This window comes from Charadrius vociferus, unplaced genomic scaffold (genome assembly GCF_000708025.1).
Source record: "Charadrius vociferus isolate BGI_N301 unplaced genomic scaffold, ASM70802v2 scaffold306, whole genome shotgun sequence".
NCBI lineage: Eukaryota > Metazoa > Chordata > Aves > Charadriiformes > Charadriidae > Charadrius > Charadrius vociferus.
This window is the reverse complement of record NW_009648963.1, coordinates 1,992,780-2,010,603: the sequence shown is the minus strand read 5'-3', so window position 1 is coordinate 2,010,603 and position 17,824 is coordinate 1,992,780. Positions and strand designations below refer to the sequence as shown.

Genomic DNA, 17,824 nt, shown 5'->3' with positions numbered 1-17,824 from the left:
CCCCCCGTCTCCTGCTATAGAGGGCTCCCACAGCAGTTCCCAGCCAGTGCGTGCAGCCTGGATGTGTGTGTGTGCGTGTGTGTGTGCGCGCCGCTACTTTGTACTGTGAAGAACACACAGCCCATGTGCTCTGTATGGATGTTGGTGATACTCTGTGTAGCTTGAATCTCTGCAAGCAGGCAAGATGTCCAGCACACCACATGACCCTTTCTATTCTTCTCCTTTTGGCCCATTTTATAGGAGACACACACCATACATGGTGCAACCAGAGTACCGAATATATGAAATGAACAAGAGGCTGCAGTCGCGGACGGAGGTAAGTCCCTCAGCCTTGTTTTCCCCTGCATGGACCGTGGTAGGTTTCAGCCCGAATTCCAGCTGAAGCGTCCCACTAGACAGTACAGTATATGCAGGCACGAACCCTAATTAATTTAGTAGTTTAATTGGGTAATCCCTCATTATGTTTCCACGCAGAGCAACTCTTTGAGGAGATACCAGCTTAGGCTGAAATCTTGAAATTACAGTACAGCACTTCAGGGTTGATGATAATGCTGGTCTCAGGAAATTTCTTTGCCTTAGTGTGTCGTTTGCTCGGGATCTGTCCTGCTGGCATTTGCGGCTACAATATTGCAAGGTATCCGCTTCAGCTTTTGCACAAAACTAATTCAGAAATGTTGCAGGTTCAGGGGGAGAGAGGAACCCTCTCTCCGGTTTTGTTTTGTAAACGCGTTAAAATGAAAAATGAATGACAACAGAAAGCAGGAGCAGAGTTTTAAAAACTTATTCCTAGGCTGCACTTAAAGAACACATGTTCAGGACGACCGACAAACGAAATTCATGTTTACGTTTAGAATGCAGTCGCTTTTAGCGAGAGAGATGATCGGTTCAGGACTTTATCATATAGCTGTCAAAAGTACCCAATAATGTAAACTACATTCAGTGTTGGTTATGCTTTGTATAATCTGTTAGTGGTTTATACAGCCCGGCTTCTACACCCAGATCACCTACCACAAAGAATATGCTGAATGGGAAGGGGGAATACTTTTGTCACTTAAAGACAAAAAATAGGGGAGGCTGTGTCTTGTTATTTGCGTGGTTAAATAAAGCACACTTTTTAGTCTGTTGAAGTGAAAACTGTGTGGACTGAATCAGGCTGCGTTTCTGCCCATGTGTCTGTGCTTGTGCAGCAAACATTCTTGGTGCTGCGATTTTGCATAGTAGTTTACTAGTGGTGCCCTGAAAACACTTTTAAAAAGTATTAATCTTTTATAGTGAATGGCTTTACACAGAGGCAAATATGTGCCAAATTCGTGCCGTGAAGCATGGTAAAGGAACTCACATTGATCTGTTTGTTGCATTGTAATTCTTTAAGAGAACATGAGGTTATCATGAAATAAACACACATGCCTGAATTGTCAGCTAAGCCATGGAGAATCTGTGACGTTTAATGTATATGATACAGCTAACGAGATGTGACCTGCTTTCTGATTGGGTAACCGCTACGGGGTAACTGCTTTTCTAACACTGTTACCACTGCTAGCCTTAAAACATCGCTGTGGAGTAATTGGTAAATACACTTTGTGCTGGCTAAAAACTCCAAGCAGCTCATTGCTACCAAAATCATGGCAACTGTTTGTCAGTTTTGCCCCAAGTTGTTGGTTGCGGAGGGTCACTGTCATTTAGATAGAATGAGGAGGTTTGGGGTGCTTATTTGCTACTGTTTATTTGTCTGTGTCTTGCAACTCTGTTCTTTACATTCTTATGCATAATAATGTAATAATTTCTAGAGTTTTTCAAGGGAAAAGAAGAAATATGTATCATTAAGTGATTCCTTCAGGGTTTTATATACAAGCTGTTCTGAAAAGCTGTCAGTGCTAATTTAGACTTTTTACGTATTATTTTAGTGGCACTTTTAATAATTGACCAGTTTCTGATTGCAGCGCCTTTACAAATGTCACACTAGAAAAGTTTTTGAGGGACTTGTGAAACAAATTCCCCCTCGGGCGTTGCTGAGGTGTGCTGAGTTAGACTTCAGCACATTTAATTGCAGCTTTTGCTGCGCACATTCACATGGATTGTTGTGGGCAAAAAGCAATAACCTACTCCTCCTTGCTAGTACTGCCATAGGTTTCAGCAGCATTTTACTTTGACAGACAGTGCTTAGTTAATGAAGGCCTTATGCTCCAGCATTTCTTTTATTTGCTCAGAGTAAAAATACTTTTGCCTTGTGATTGTTCAGTATTTACATTCTGGTTCTCTGTTTTTTAATTTCTGAGCTGTAAGCGTTGTTTGAAATTTATTTTGTAGCTAGCTTCAGCTCATCTAATTCATCCTCCAATTGAAACACCTTCCTTAATAAAAAAAAAAAAAAAAAAAAAAAAAAAAAAAAAATTACTTTCCTGGGACACTTGCAGTGACTAGGTGTGGACAGCCTGTAAAGAATCACGCTGGCTTCTCGGGCAGGTTGGGAGTGGAAGTTTCACATTAATTTTACGCACTTCCAAGCATGTTTGGGATTGGTAGCTGAAGGCTTCTGGAGCATGTATAACCAGCTCTGAATTTTTTGAATCCAGACCAGTGGAGCCCTGTATGTCATGGAAGGAATGTGCTTGTGCTGTGGGTGATACAGGCTTACAGCATGAACGTTTCTCTTCAGGCAGTCTGTGGAATAATGTAGGCACTGGTCTGAAGGAGGCTGCTTGTGCTCTGCGAGCCCCAGGGGGTAGGTGAGCACAAGTAAAGCAGCTTAAGGGGGAAGGAATTACAAAGAAACTCTCCCAAAGACTGGGGGTAGCAAGCTGGCAGATTCCACTTGGACCCAACTTCTGGAGAGAGCCAGTGGCAAGTGAGGACGCGTTAAAAAATGGGAACCTACATCTCTTATGCCAAATGTATCCCTTGGAAAGCCTTTGGGGTTTTCCTACAAAATAAAAATGTTCTTAATAATCTTTTAGAGTCAGATTTTCTGCTGTCCCTTGTACTGGTGGAAGTTCCAAGGCAGAGCAAAACGTATATAATTTAATTAATTTTTACAGAGGATGGGTGGAGAGCCTATGAAAAGGATGTCTGTATGTCATGTCTATGTTTTCTCCCCTCTATCTCAGAGCTCACCTTTGTAGTGAATTCCTGTAGCTGCTCTCTGGAGCTTGCAAGGAGGTGAGAATGATTTGAAAGAGCAATGGGCTGGTAGAGACATCATTAGGGAATCCACCAGTAAATGCCATTCCTACTCCTGCTGCCCCAGCAGCAGCGTCTACGGTACGTTGGGGGAGGTAGAAGTGTCCACAAAGTGGCTTTGCGCTTGGGGACCCTCCCTGAGAAATTCACTGCTTCCACTCCGGTTTGTGTCAGCATTGGGTGGAAGGGAATAACAGTCGGTGTGAAAGATGTGCTTAGTGTATTAAACAGACAAAGTACAGAGTGATAAATAAAGGTCATTTAGATGCAGCATGGCTATCTTTGTTGTTCTGGTTTTCTTTGGGAAGAAATGGTAGTCATGAAAGTAAAGAATTAGCAACTCAAGCCTGTGCTAGATCTGCAAACTTTTGCTCTCCAAACTTCTAACAACTTTATGGGCTCCTCAGGCAGAACCTACAACTGCCTTTTTAAATGCAGGGTCAGTCTTAGGCGAAGAATTCCAATCACACCCAGGCAGGGGGTGGTTTTATGATGTAAGTGCTGGCAAAAGTCCACCACCTAGCTAATTCTTATGTGATCTAAAGTAAATTAGGGAATCTGAGTTACTCACTAGCATACAAGAACACCTTACCTTCCTTAAAAGTTGTTCAAAGAAATCTAATCTGGCAATACTTTTTTTCTAAATGGAAATTAGTAAGTGCGTTCTTAATAGCACTTTGGGAGCGTCTAGTGCCATTTTGTAATGCATCAACAATCCTGATTTAAAGAATTAAAATGAATATTTAAATGTTTAATAATCTCTGGCAGATATAAAGATAAATCTTATTTACTTCTATCATAGTTGATTAACTTTCTGGTTAACCAAAATGCAGCTCTTTCCTTGGTCTGTGTGTGATTTTAGGGATTTCATTACCATTCAGTCAGTTTATTATAATAATTTTATAGCTGTGTTAGTTTAACATTTCAAGAAAGCAATCCTGTTGTGGCATAATCAGCAGTTTCTAAGGTTCCAGGTAGCAATACACAACATAGGTAAATTAGCTTAAATATTTTCTCTGTTTTTCATAAAACTCGATGTTTAAAAAACCCCTCTTTTCCTCTTTGATGTTGTAAATCCTTTTCTGTTCTAATTGTTATTCTTTTGAAATTGCTCACACTTAAAAGAAAACAAAAGGTGATTATATCTTGTATATAATTATTTTTCAGTAACATTACAGTGCGTTGTGGATAGATCACTTACAGTTGCTGACAGTTTAAAGTTTGAGGCGTTGCTTTATTGCCAACAAGCAAAGAAATGTATCAAGCCTTTCACTTGTTTTTTTAGTGCCCTATATTGTTAGAACTTTTGCATATCATAATATATTAAATTCACCTGTATCTCTCTGTCACTGCAAGAGGTTATGCTTTACATCACCATTATATGCAAAACACAGTCTTCCTTCTGGCTAAGAGACCAGTGTTTTAAAGATGACTAGCGAACTTGATCAGTAGCATATTTGTTTTAAAGACAATCAGCTTAATCAAATCATATTAAACTTCTATTAAACTGTATAGTGAATTTAACAAAAGTAGAGATTTTGTAATGGAAGAAAATGTAAAGAAAATTAAAAGGAAAATAAAGGAGGATGTTATGATTATTTAAAAGCTACTAAATGAACTGGAAGCTTACACACATTCATATTCAAACAAATATTTAAAGCAAAGCAAATCAAAGCAAAACAAAATAAATTTCTGCAGTTTAATGGAAGACTCTTATTTTACTTCCTCACATTGCTATCTGTTGAAATAATCTTTTTTTCTTCTTCCTGATACATTTTTAATAGATTAGTCATAAAAATCTATGTTGTGACATCACATTTGTTCACATAGCAACTTAGTATCGCAAACAGAGCTCTCATATTGTGTACATAAGTCTGAGTTTGTCCAATGAGTTTGTTTTGTTGACGGGAAAACACATAAACTTCTGTCTCAAAGTATTTTTGAGGAAATATTCCTCACCCACAAATACTAATCCTTAGCAATTCTAGGAACATGAGTAAAGTTTTTTAAAAGAGTACTTGTAAGCCATATTTGCTGAAACTTAAAGGTCAGTTTTAAAAGAAAACCCTTGAACTCCTTTAGACAGACACTGACTTCAGACTGGATTCAAGGCTCTTAGTTTACTGATTGTCTTTTATTTCATATAGTTTTTCATGCCTTTTAAAAATTTCAGTTGCAGCTGTTTTCAATTAAAATTGTTACAAACTAACAATTCTTATGAGGCTGGGGGAAAAAAAAAGACTCTACTTCCTTTCCATGCTGATCCTTAGCTTACAGTCAGGGATGTCTTGCTGCTTTTTTTCTTTTTCCCCTAAAGTTGTAATGTAGAATGTAAACTGCATGCATAAGGAACAGGGAGCTTTTGGGGGCAGGGGCTGGCGAGGGGGGAGAGAGTCAGTATGAAACTGTATAAATGGATCGCTTCTGCAAGTCACTCTGATGCTTACTAGATAATTTTCTATAAAAAAGCCTTTCAACCCTTCCTTTTCTCTTTTTCATTCTTTACTCTTTAAACCATAAATCCACTTACGAAAACTTAAACTCAGTCTTTCCCTGATGTAAACAAGATTTACTATGCAGATCCAGTCTCAAAAATAGAAGCCTCTGGATGGTGAGAAGGAGCAAAATAGAGATCATAACAAGGGCCCAGTCCTGCGCTCTTGTTTAAGCTGGAGTTTTGCCTGCAGTAGGATTGCAAGATCAGATAAAAAAAAATCTTTTGTTTTTGGTATATACACTTTCTTTGTTTACAGAAAAAGGGTACGGGTAGATTGCTAAACTCATTGCAATATTTTTAGCCCAACTCCTCACTTCAAATGTTGGGTTTTTTTATCTTTTTGCCAAAAGCTGCGTATCTGCTGTAAACAGGCATTCCAGCCATGCTGATACTTTGTTCGGTTGCTTCCTCCCCAAGAAGAGCTTTCTTTCCTGCACTGTGCTGTGTAAACAGGCCAGCGTATATTCTTAGTTTTGCTGGGTGCTCTTTTCCAAAAGTTGTTTCTGGGCTACTTGAAGCCTCAGAGGGGCGATCCTGGCAGGGACAAGGTTACCCCGAAGTGGCTAATGATTAGTCTCCAAAAAAGACTGTGGTAGGGCAGGGCCTGTTGGCCAGGTCCCAATGATCTTATTTATTAGGCAAAATAGTAGTGAAAGAAACCCCTCTGAATTGCTGGCTGAAATCTTCTCCCTAGCCTTGTGTCTTTCTTTTCCCCAGTACTTTCTTTCTGTGTTTGGTCACTGTTAGAATTTCGGAGAGAAAGCACTTTAAGGTCAGAATACGGTTTCCACTTCTATTATATTGTGGTGAACAGCCAAGCCCTTCTAAACTAAAGCTTGTAAATTACTAATCTAAGCTGAATAGTACACTTGGTACTCCTGAAGTAACTGAGGATCAACTAGAACCACCTACGGAACATAAACCTCAGCATGGGAACAGTTGATTCTTCTGGAGACAACTAACTCTGGCACTTTCGTGCCTTATGGGGCTAGTGAAAAACCACTGACCTGGAAAAATGAGACCTTTGCAGAACTAAACATGAACTAGGACTTGGTGGCTTTCTAAGCCTATCACCTCTTCAGGACTCAAGAGTGTTGGTAGTGTAGAGGCTTTGCAAAGGCCATCAATTTTATATGAGCAGGCTGTCCTTTCCATGAGACTTAGGTTGCCTTGGCACCACCTTGCTGTTTATACACCATTGTCAAGAAGACATAATCATGATGAAGCTCCTGGCCAGGGTAGTGTTCCCGTCTGCATCATACAGACTTGAAGCATGAGACTTGAGCATAGCAGACTTCTTTGTGAATAACTCTGATAACTACAGCCAAAATATTAGTATCAGACTAGAACTTCTCCCTAAGCTCTTTCTGTTGTCAATAGTCACATCTGGGTACTTGGCCAGCGCAGTCTCACAAACTCACAACTGACATAGTAAAGCCATAACCTTACGTTGGTTTCTAAGTGTACTTAAAATCTACTGCCTGGTTACCTGCAAACTAAATAGTTAGGTCTATGCATCCTTCCAAACAACTAATAAATTAGAACATTGCTGTAGTATCTTATCACGCATGATCTGCAATACCTGCTGATATGCATCTTTCCTGAGTCTAAGCCACAGAGTCCGCTTGCCAAGCCTAGTTAGCTGCACAGAAATGTTCAAATCTGACTGTACCGTTTGTGTGTGTTTAAAAAGCGAAGGGGGAAATCTAATCTCTGGGTATAGTTTTGCTGTCAGATTACTCATGTACAGCAGATTCAATATCTGTCCAGATCCCATCCATTTTACACAACTGCAGACTAAAGCATCCTTCATGACCCAAAAGAATTGCACAAGATAGTTGGATGACCTTATCTTTTGCATTCAGAGGGCAAATGAAACATTAGGTGTGTATAAAAGTCATCATGTTTGGGAACCCCTAATTAAGGCAGATGCAAGAATAGACCTAATTATAGATCATCTGTGCTCATTCGTCAAAAACTAAATACCTGGGAAAAATAACTGAGTATTTTTCTGTGCAGTCTTATACTGCCTGTGCAGTGCACTATTTTTACTTTTCACTTGGACTTTCAAACATTTGTTTTTTCTAACTGCACTTTTATTACGTTATTTTCTAAAGTAGTAAATTGAGAAAATTATGACTCCCAGTACATTGCACATTTAAAGTATTTCATGTACTTTATTGTGAATCTTGTTCCAGTTGTGTAGTTTTGCTTCATCCATTAGCAGAAGATTGTATGAGAGAAAAAGTTGCCATCTGTCCTAGAGCAGGTTACAAAGAGATTTCTGAAATATTAATGACCACATTATACAGAAAGAAATATTCTAGCTCTTTAAATACAGTATTCACATGGAGAGAGGAAAATGCTAAGAAAACAAGTAAATAGAGTGAAACTTTTTAGTTTTATTGTTGTTTTGGCTGAAGCACCCTCACCATACTCCATCCCTCAGGAAAGCAATCAGCAGCACCAGCATTCCTAACCATCTCTTCTATGGGCTAGAGATCCTCCAGCTTCAGGTGATGTTGGCAAGGCAGGCATGAAACCTGCTTTGCTGCTATGTTTGCAGGATAGTATTTTACAGTTGAACAAAAGGAGTATGAAACGCCAGGCACCTAGAATGCTATGTTTTCTTCATGCAGTTTACAGAAGTCTCACAAGTGGGTTTTGCGGCAGTGGAAAAAGGCCTACAAGTGTCTTTTACTCTGTTCGCCATATTCTGATAGTAACTTGCCTTTTCAAATCAGTGTCACCATCTTCCATAATTCTTGTATCCACTTTAAGTATCAAAAATATTTCCATATTACTCCGTTTCGCATTACAATAATGTGATTGTGACTAGAAAGTTAAAGAACAGCTGTAAAAGAATTCCTTTAGAACGAATGAAAATTCTTCTTGTTGAATTTGTTCAGCATCTTGTGGGACCCTCCCTGCCTTTGGTACTCGGCCAGCATTTCCCCACTTTTCTTCTTCACAGTACCAAGATGTTAAAAACATTGACAGGGTATGGATTCTATATAGGCATTTGCAACCATACCACTTGCTGTAGTGGAAGAAGGTGATACAATAGCTCTATCACTTCTACCTAGACTTAATCACTGGAGTATCAGTTAACCCTTAGGGTAATTAGGTAATAATGTTGTTGATGTGATTTGAAGTATCATTTTAAGCAATTAGAAGTTCAGATATAATGTGCTGCAATTATGCATTATATAGCCCATCTATCCATTTTACAGAGCAAAAATTACCATATGTTTTGTGGGAAGCTTGGCATTTTGCACTGACTGGAGTTCTGCTTGTATTTATGAACAGCATGCCTGTAAACTATGGTAATAACTCTTTGAAGGCCACACCTATGCACATTGCTGATTATGTTAAAAAGCATAGGCCTTTTTTAATGAATGTGTTGGCATGAATAGTGGGACATGAAAAGCCAACACACTGGGTAAAGGTTCATTACCTGAGTGCAGCAAATACTACATGCAAAATGTACATGACTATTCACTTGACTTTAACAGTGAATTTGCTTTGGCTATGCTCCTGTTCTTTATGTGTTTCTGTGAATGTTTAATCAATGGAGTTTTATTCTTACAAATAATTGCAGAATGCAAATTTCACTTTGTTAAGCATTCTGGAAAGAAGTTGCTTATTTTATACAGGCTAAGCTGAGATGCAGCGTTTCCTGTTTTGAGTTTCCAAAACCTCCCAGATAGAACCATGATACTTAGAAATTAATACCCTAGAGAAGAATCTCTGATTGCTTTGCAGTGAGGACTGACTGGTGTATGAATGTAAAGCAAATTAATGGCAATGACTGGTGGCAAAGGGAAAATTACAGGTCAGTAAATATGATGTACATGCATATTTTTTTTGTGAGACAGGATGCTGCTTACCATGCAGTTACTTTAGGAAAATGTAATAAGAAAGAGTTGGTGAAAAAATTCAAAGCTTCCTGGCATTTTAAGCTCTAGCTCCATCTGTGCTCATCCAGTTAAGGATGTTAAACAGTAATACACAATATATGACCAATCGCAGTATATAGTCTTAGCAGATATTACATCCTTACAGCACCTGCTTGTTATGAAAGACGAGCAAAAATATGCCTTAAATTTGAATAACTAATACATTCAAATAAATTGTTCTAATTCCTAGCAACTGTGGGTAGAACAAAGTGGAATTCATAAAATTTATTATTTGATGTGAATTATTAGCTTGGCTCTTTTCGGTACCTCTTAACACCCTGTGGGGGTTAATAATACAAAGTAAAAAGATCGGTCAAGATGCCAACGCACCAAGTACATCTCTTCCCTGACAGTGCCGTAAGATTATTTAACACCCACATCAAGAGCATCCTGAAGCAGCCGAGTTACACCGTGACTGATTGTTTCATCCAAAGGGCTGCACTTCTCAATACCCGGTGTAGTGGAGACTTCCTGGTACAGAGCGGTGTTAGCACTGGTATGTAACCTAAAGCCACAACCTGCGTGTCTAGACTGACAAGAATCCTACCAGTTGAGCCACTGTGACACCTTGTGGCTTATGAAGCAACACAAGCGTCTTTTAGAAAACTTAACAGGTAAAATCCAGAGGTTAATGGGTGTTGATAAAGGCCCTCTCATACAACTATCAACAGAAATCTCTTCACTGGTCTACTTTACTATGTTTTCGAGATAGCGTTAAATTAAGTGGCTCGTTTCTGTTCGGGGTCCTTATATTATGTATTTTACTGTGAAGTGTCGTAAGATGGGGCATCATTTCACTAAGTCTGACCTGTTGCTATTATCTCCAGTGCTCGGGTGTTTGCTCATCATTCAGATTACACAAAGAAACACTGTTTTGGCTGCAGTACAGAGTAAATATTTTATTTGTTTGCAACCATTAATTTGGTTAACCAAAATAACGCTTGACGGGAGTAAAGTACTTTTCGGTTCTGACTATGTTCAAACAGTAGCAGAGTTAGTGGTAACTAAGATATAGTAAGCTTTTGGCAATGGGCACACAACTCTAAAACCCTGAATTTGGGGTTATATAGATCAGTGTTTCAGCTGTGGATAATTCTTTACTACAATGAAGCTGTATTTTGCTGAGAAATTCTCAATAAACTTAAAATTGGGCCAATAATGCATGGAGCTGAGAAGGAACTCTGCATCTGTAAAGGCGCAGGACCTCGCAGTGCCTGACACTAGTCTCTTGATTGTCCCTTGTTATGTTTTCAAACAAGCATATCCGTGTTTTCTTCTGTGCTGATCCTGAGCATTTGAGAGGAGTTGTCCTGTAAACTCATGCATTATGGCCCATAACGCTTGCCTTGGCCCTGGCGCCTTCAAAAACTTGGCAACAACTGGGCTGAGATGGTTGCCTTCTGTTGCCAAATACTGACTTACTGCTGAATACGCTCCCGTATGATGCGAGGGATCTTCACCCCTCTCTTTTTGCTTATCTTTAGTTACGTCCGCAGTGCTGTCACTTAAACATAAAACGTACATTCCCAAACTTGCATTTAACTTGCTGGTGTGGGAAACAGTGGCAGCACAGGGCTCAGGGGATGCAATCTACTGTATTTCATGCATAGGTATTTTGATCCTTGGCTGAGCTTTATGCCCTTAAAGTTAGGTGGTTGCTGATGCTCAGACACAACACTGTCTTCTTGATGTGTACCATTATATTTATAAAAAGATTCTTGGGGCTGGGGCCACCTTCTCTGTTCTTGTACAGTGCTAGCACGGTGGACTTCGGGTCTGTATCTGAAGCCCATTTTTAATACTGTGCTATGTATTGTAACTAACTAAAGGCTAAAAGTAAGTAGTAGTATTTAAAATACTTTCAAAACCAAATCTAAATATACCACATTCATTTTGATTTCACAAATCAAAATGTTTTAATTGATATTACATGTATTTATGCACTACAAAGAATTATCTGACTAGAAAATACCATAACACCCTAGGTTCTTGGAAGATGATTGCTTAATGTTATTAACACATTTTGTTACTTCTCAAATAATTCAGCACACCCGTGCAAACCTACTGGCTTTGCCAAGCAAGTACAAATATATTTTAGGGAAGCATTCTGCTGGTTGATTTGTACATCTGATATTGTTATTAAAGCTATTACTTTTTTGGTGTGATTCTTCAGTAGTTTCATGTCAATCAAAGAAGCTCATTCCAAGTACATTTTCTTTTGATGGTGGAAAAACTCTCTTATCTTAAATTCCAGGAAAAGCATAGTCTTCTCGACGGGAACTGGGACTGTGCAATACGTATTTATTTCATGAGGATTTTGTATAGTCTTGTAATAAATAAGTTCTTGTAATAAATAAGTAGAGATGAACCAGAGAGGTTGTTCTAGGGAAGAAAGGCAACACTTAATTTTTCTTTTATTGTTTGCACTCTGCTGATTTAATTAGCCAGTGAGAACAGACCCACTTTGAATATTAAAAAGACAAAATCAACTCCCCCCTCCCCCGTCCCCACATCTGTTGCTGTTTGGAGACTATTTACAGTACCAAAACTACCCGGTGTCTGATGCATTTTGCTTTTTAACTGACATTACCTGTATTTGCTTGCAAATAAATGAGGTAGTTATAAATATTTTATGCTGGTTATGAGGGACAGACACTGTTTAAATTGTCATTTTGAAAGAAACTGGGCTACCTTAAGCAAAACTAAAACACTTTTGGTGTTACACAAATGAAGGTAGTCACAGTCTTGATGCATTTCTGAATGGTGATCTAATAGCAATATCTTAATGATTACCATATTATAGAAACTTAAATCGTTCCTGTGACTGCCTGAAGTTGGAAAGAGTGGAGCCCTGTGCAGGTTTATACATTGGTCAGAAGCAGGAGAACACGGATGGGTAAAAGTACTGAAATGATCTCTGCTCTATTTCATTACGCTACTGCCTTCTGCAGTATCAATTAGATGGACTGAATTTCAATAAGGAAGCGAAGCAGTTCACTGCACCTCTGCTGCGTTAGGCCCACCCCTGCATAGGAGCTAGACCCTGCTCTCTAATCGCGGTCTAGAATATGAATATTAATGCATCATTCAGATCGCTGTATTACAGGACCAAGGGATCCTTGTCCTGCTCAGTGCCCATCTTGTTTTGGGACCTTTCATCGTCTGTGGACCCCAGAATTCCCTTTGCTTTGTTGAATGCTGCATCTAAAGACAGCATTAAAAAGGGTGGATTTTTTCAATAGTTTTTTCTTGCTGTTTTTTATAAGTGTATACTAACTACTTTATTAAAATATTTTTCCTGTTGTGAGGAAAGAACTCTCCTAATTTTGCTGAAGGTGGCTTTTTAGAAACAAAATTACCTATATAATTTTCAAGATTATTATTAGGAAGTATATGAAACTATTAGGACCATGGGAATTTGGATAAACCCACCTGGTGTGCAAATTTTGTTACCAGAATAGCTGCACTAAGCTTGAGAACACTGGGTGTGATTATAAGAGTCAACTGAGAAACATAAATTGAGAGCTCAGCCCAGCAGTCTTTCCCTTCCTTAGAGATTGATGGCACACAGATGCACGATTGCAAATAACATAGTTTGTGGGCTAATGGTGCTGTTGCGATTTAAAAAAAAACAACAACCAACCAACCAAAACTATTTCTCTATCACAAGCTTCCTAGGTTTGTTTCAGCCTGATGTTGTAACTGTGGCTCCTCATCCCATGTAAAGCTTTCCTGTTTACATCGACGAAAGGAGTGCTTGGCCCTGTATGTGAAGGTGCTAGAAAGAAGGTGCAGAAGCTGGTTCAGCAAAAAATTATTTTGTGGAACCTACCTATTCTAATGGGTTTAGCAATTTTAGGTGACTTCCTTCTTGGAGATGAATTTGAGGCACCTTAAAAGGTCTAGAAGGGCATATTCAGCTTTTAAATATTGTCCATAGTTGGCTATGTGTTAAAACCGCACGTTCAGGGGCTTACATTAGGTTTGCACTTATCATTTCACAAATGCCAAAGGTATAATAGAAAGCATAGTTAAGAACAAGCAGCACTCGCTGTTAAGGAATATTGTGTAGCAAAACAAATAAAAGAAAGGTGGTGAAGTTTTTCTTAATCAGAAATTCAGCTGGAGAGAAATATGTGGTCTATAAATTAGCAGAATAGTAGGTAGATCTGGCAGGCTGTATGAAGTACATAATTTAGCTGAACTTATCCACACACTCCTTGAAAGTGGACCCTGAAGCCTACATTGTTAGCTGTATTAATAAATAACAATTTTTGCAAGATTTGTTCTTAGGTTTATTCTTCATTTGTTTTGTTTTAATACCAGTGAAAACCAAATCCTGGACATTCGTAGTTAATATTTTTCAATGTTTTTCTCCAGCAGCTGCTAGCCTCTACTGCTTTACTGGGAAGGGGAAAGGAGACGATTAAATGAAATTCATAGCCTTTTAGTGTCTGCTCAGCCTGCGATTGGCAGCATGTGGGTTTGTGGCTGCTGACCTGGCAGACTTACAGCATTTTTATGACGTCAAGTGCACACATCATGGGTCTGTGCAAGCTAAATATGCGCTTCAAACCTCCCCTCCCCGTTTGCTTTCATTTAGGAGACTAAGGACTTCTCCCAGTAAAAATCAGAGTGAAAGAATCGAGCCACTCCTTACAGTTGTGAACTTGTGTGCTTGGCAGCATGGCCTCAGTCACTGGGCCCAGCAGCTTTTTTTTTTTTTTTGTAGACATTCTTTCTGTATAGTTCTTTATTTGTTTGGTATAGTAAATGATAACTCGCTCCTTTAATAAGTGAAAAATGGCTTCAGCTAGCAAATGTGAGTTCTGCTGAAATAAATAGCGAATTCTTCATTAGCTTAAACAGCACCAGCACCTAATATTTACCTTAAAGTATGGATTCCTTCAGTTTGTTATTAGTATGAACCTTTGGAGTTCTTTTGCTAAGAAAACGAGATTGCAATCATCTCTACAAGGTTTTATATACGTTGACAAAATGTTACTGTCTGTTTCACACCTAGTTGCATTTAAAACCTGTGGGTGCATTTCAGGCCATAAAGTAAGTGTACAAAATAACAGCCACTTGCGTACATAGTTGTCTCCTTTGCATCTACTTAATGACTTATTTATTTCTAGGAATTGCATTTGAAATTCACAGACTTCTAAACCTTTTTTAGCATCAAACTGACCACTGATCTTACAAAAAAAAAATCATCTACATCAGCACCAACTCAATCATTGACAGAGGCTGGAGGAAATGAAACATCTGGGATCTATTAAGATTTTTATTTATGGTTTTAAATATTGAAATGTGTATTGCTGCTTGCCTTTTACGCTTTGAGTGTGAATCCATTAAAGAAAGCCCTCGCAACACAAACAGTTGCATGTTAAAGTGATTTGGGCTAGAAAGCTGGGACCCCACCATGTAATTGTAGAGGAATCACAAGGAAGGTGATGACTGTGGTGAACTCTGGTTTATTTATTTATTGCGGTGACAGAAAGACTTTACCAGGGTCTTCCCAAAGATAACAGACTCTTCAATCCTCGTGTGGCTTCTCACAGAAAATGTTTCACTGTTGCATTTATCTGCTTTCTACACACAGTGCCTTTGAGGTGCAACCTTGTTGGAGTCTTCAGTGAAAGTGAAATTTTCTCACTACTACGCTTTCAAATAATCCCCTACTTGCGCCCTCGTTGAAGGACATTGTTTCTTATTATTAGCTTGCCTTTGTAATCATGTGATATTTTTGGAGGGGGGAGGAGGCTGTTAGCCCAGTAGCCCAGGCTTCATCAGAAGTCGTCCGAGTTTCCACAAGCTAATTCTCTTCATCAGGTGAAAGCCTCTGAGGTGCTCCGTCACCACAATACCAGGCAGATCGTAAAGGTATTGTTAAAGGCAGACGTTTGGGCAACAGGCAGTGCTGCTGCTGGGTTTTCTCGGAGGTTGGTTAAGGAAAGGTCTGAGCTGGAGTGCTCTCAGGTTCTCCGCAAGGGACCCCTGCACCTGGGAGGGAACGGCCGTGTTGGAACGAGGCAACGGGTGTACTGGGGCCTAAATTTTCCAGACTGCAGGTTCTTGTTGTCGCTTTGTAAATACACTCCTCTGCCTCGCTCCTCTGTAGGCCAATACATTTAATTTCTAAACTAAAGAATTGTGTAGGCTGGTCTTGTTAGCCAAGTGCTTGCAGATGGCCCTCGGGGAATGAGAAGAGCCTGTCGGGCTGTGGCTGTGGGAGCCTCCAGCAGAGCGCAGGCAGTATGGCCACGCCGCCCCTGTGCGGCACCTGGGATTCTCGGCAGCAAAAGCTGAAGGAAAGGCTCGAGTTAACTATCAGTAAGTAACTGTATCCTATTCTCACTGGGACCAGTCACTAGAGGGGGTGAGATCTCATGTATTAACCTAGAGTATTACAGGCATTTTGGAGGAAGATTGTAAATCCTATTTATAGTGGCTGGTGGAGAGAGGGGCTCGTTACCAGGTAGCCGTCCTTCAGCTGAGGCCAAGTCTGTTCCATCCCACAGAAACTCTCTTCTAAAATATATTTGGGATTTTGTCTGTGGCTTGCTGATTTTACTGGAGACTCGAAAAACAACAGCTGGAAAGAATAAATTGGAAACCATGTCATTTGGGGGAAAGAGGCAGGAAAAAGGATGCACACTTGCAGATAATTGGTGCATTCAAGGTATGCTTCCCATAGTGAGTTTTACCAGGATTTGCCATTCTTTACTCTTGGATTCAGGGAAATAGGAGAATAATACAGTAAATGGTGAAAGGTAGCTTTAGGAAAGGAAAGACTTTCAGAAGTGACTTGCCCTCAAATATACCAGTCTGACTGACCAGGAACAGAACGAATGTTTAAATACCATTATTATAGACAGTACTAACCCAAAGGGAATAGTAAAATAAGAACAGTTTGCTGAAGCAGCATACCTTTAAAAGGACATTTTGAAATTTGTTGTGCCCTCATGTGAAAGTTCAAGATTGGATAATATCCTGTAGTGAAGCCTTAGTTAACTTCTATTTCCTTGATGAGCTACACTTAAAACTTGCCTAGGATGTATCTAAATAACTATACTGAAGTAATAACTCAGTGAAAAGGCAATATATTATTTATCAACAAATGTTCACTAGGTTACAAAGATTTTAATCAGGATTTCCCTTTGGGTGTTGTCACAATGTACACATGAAAATGTTAGACGTGTCAGCATAAAAACTTAAAGAAAAGTCAAGTTAGTTGAAGTTTCACTCAGAACCTCCATTGCTGATACAGGGAACTGCAATGAATACAGATAATTCCACCACTGATTATTATTCAAAATACCAACGCTGTGGGTTTTTCCTTTTAAGTGACATTGTAAGCGACATTTGGGGGTTTTTTACAAGTTTAAATGAGCGTTTCTCGTTCATTTAGAGAGATGCACACTGTTGTAATAAATGACAACCTAAACTTATGCTATGAATGAAAAAGCATATTTACAAAATCTTGGAGCTAGATTGCAGTATGGCTATTCTGTGAAAGACTTCACCTCAGTGATTAGTTGCAGCACTCTTACTAAATGTGTTTCAATTCATTTTTTGTCACTGAGAAATCAAGAAATAGGTAGCTTATTAAAGGCGACCACATCCTTTTATGCAAATTTAATGCACTTGGCAGCTTTATCATGATAAATGGTCAGGATGAGATAGTTCATGATGTATCTCTAATCTCTCCTGTGAAGATGTTCATGTCTTGCAGGAAGTAGCCCCTTGAGAGCTGAAATCTTTAGAAGTATGTGGCAGATGGTGATGTCTGCAGAGTGTCATAGATTGCTTTGAAGTTCTTCCAAACGATGCCTTCAGTTAGTGTGTCTGAGATTTTGCAAGTTCTCTTGCTTCATCTCTCCTGTGTTGCCCTCTTCTCTCCTCCATCGCATTGTGTCCCCAAGTTGTTTCTCATACTGGGAACACGCACCACATCCTTACAGAGTACATCTCAACTAGCTCCCCAGTCCTGTCATATCTTTGCCTGTAAAGTTGTTCTTCCATTAGGCATCTTGCATATTTTAAGTGCAGTGGTTCACAACAGGAAAACAATAAAACAGAACAAATGTCTTGGAGAAGCCTATCTATCATTCATGCTTTGTGTTCAGTTTTTGAGTAAATCCCTGGAGCCAACATCAGCACCAGTGCCACATTAACTAACTCATCA

The 17,824-nt window shown here is 39.3% G+C and overlaps 1 protein-coding gene across 3 annotated transcripts in view; it reads left to right on the top strand.

Moving 5' to 3' along the window:
• Nucleotides 1-21: 21 nt before the first annotated feature.
• Nucleotides 22-17,824, top strand: part of LDB2 (LIM domain binding 2) — a 224,910-nt gene continuing 207,107 nt past the window's right edge. For all 3 annotated transcript variants that reach the window (XM_009887633.1, XM_009887632.1, XM_009887631.1), the window contains exon 1: nt 22-316. In XM_009887633.1, coding sequence (XP_009885935.1) covers nt 185-316 — 132 coding nt within the window. In that variant the 5' untranslated portion in view covers nt 22-184. The remainder of the gene's footprint in view (nt 317-17,824) is intronic.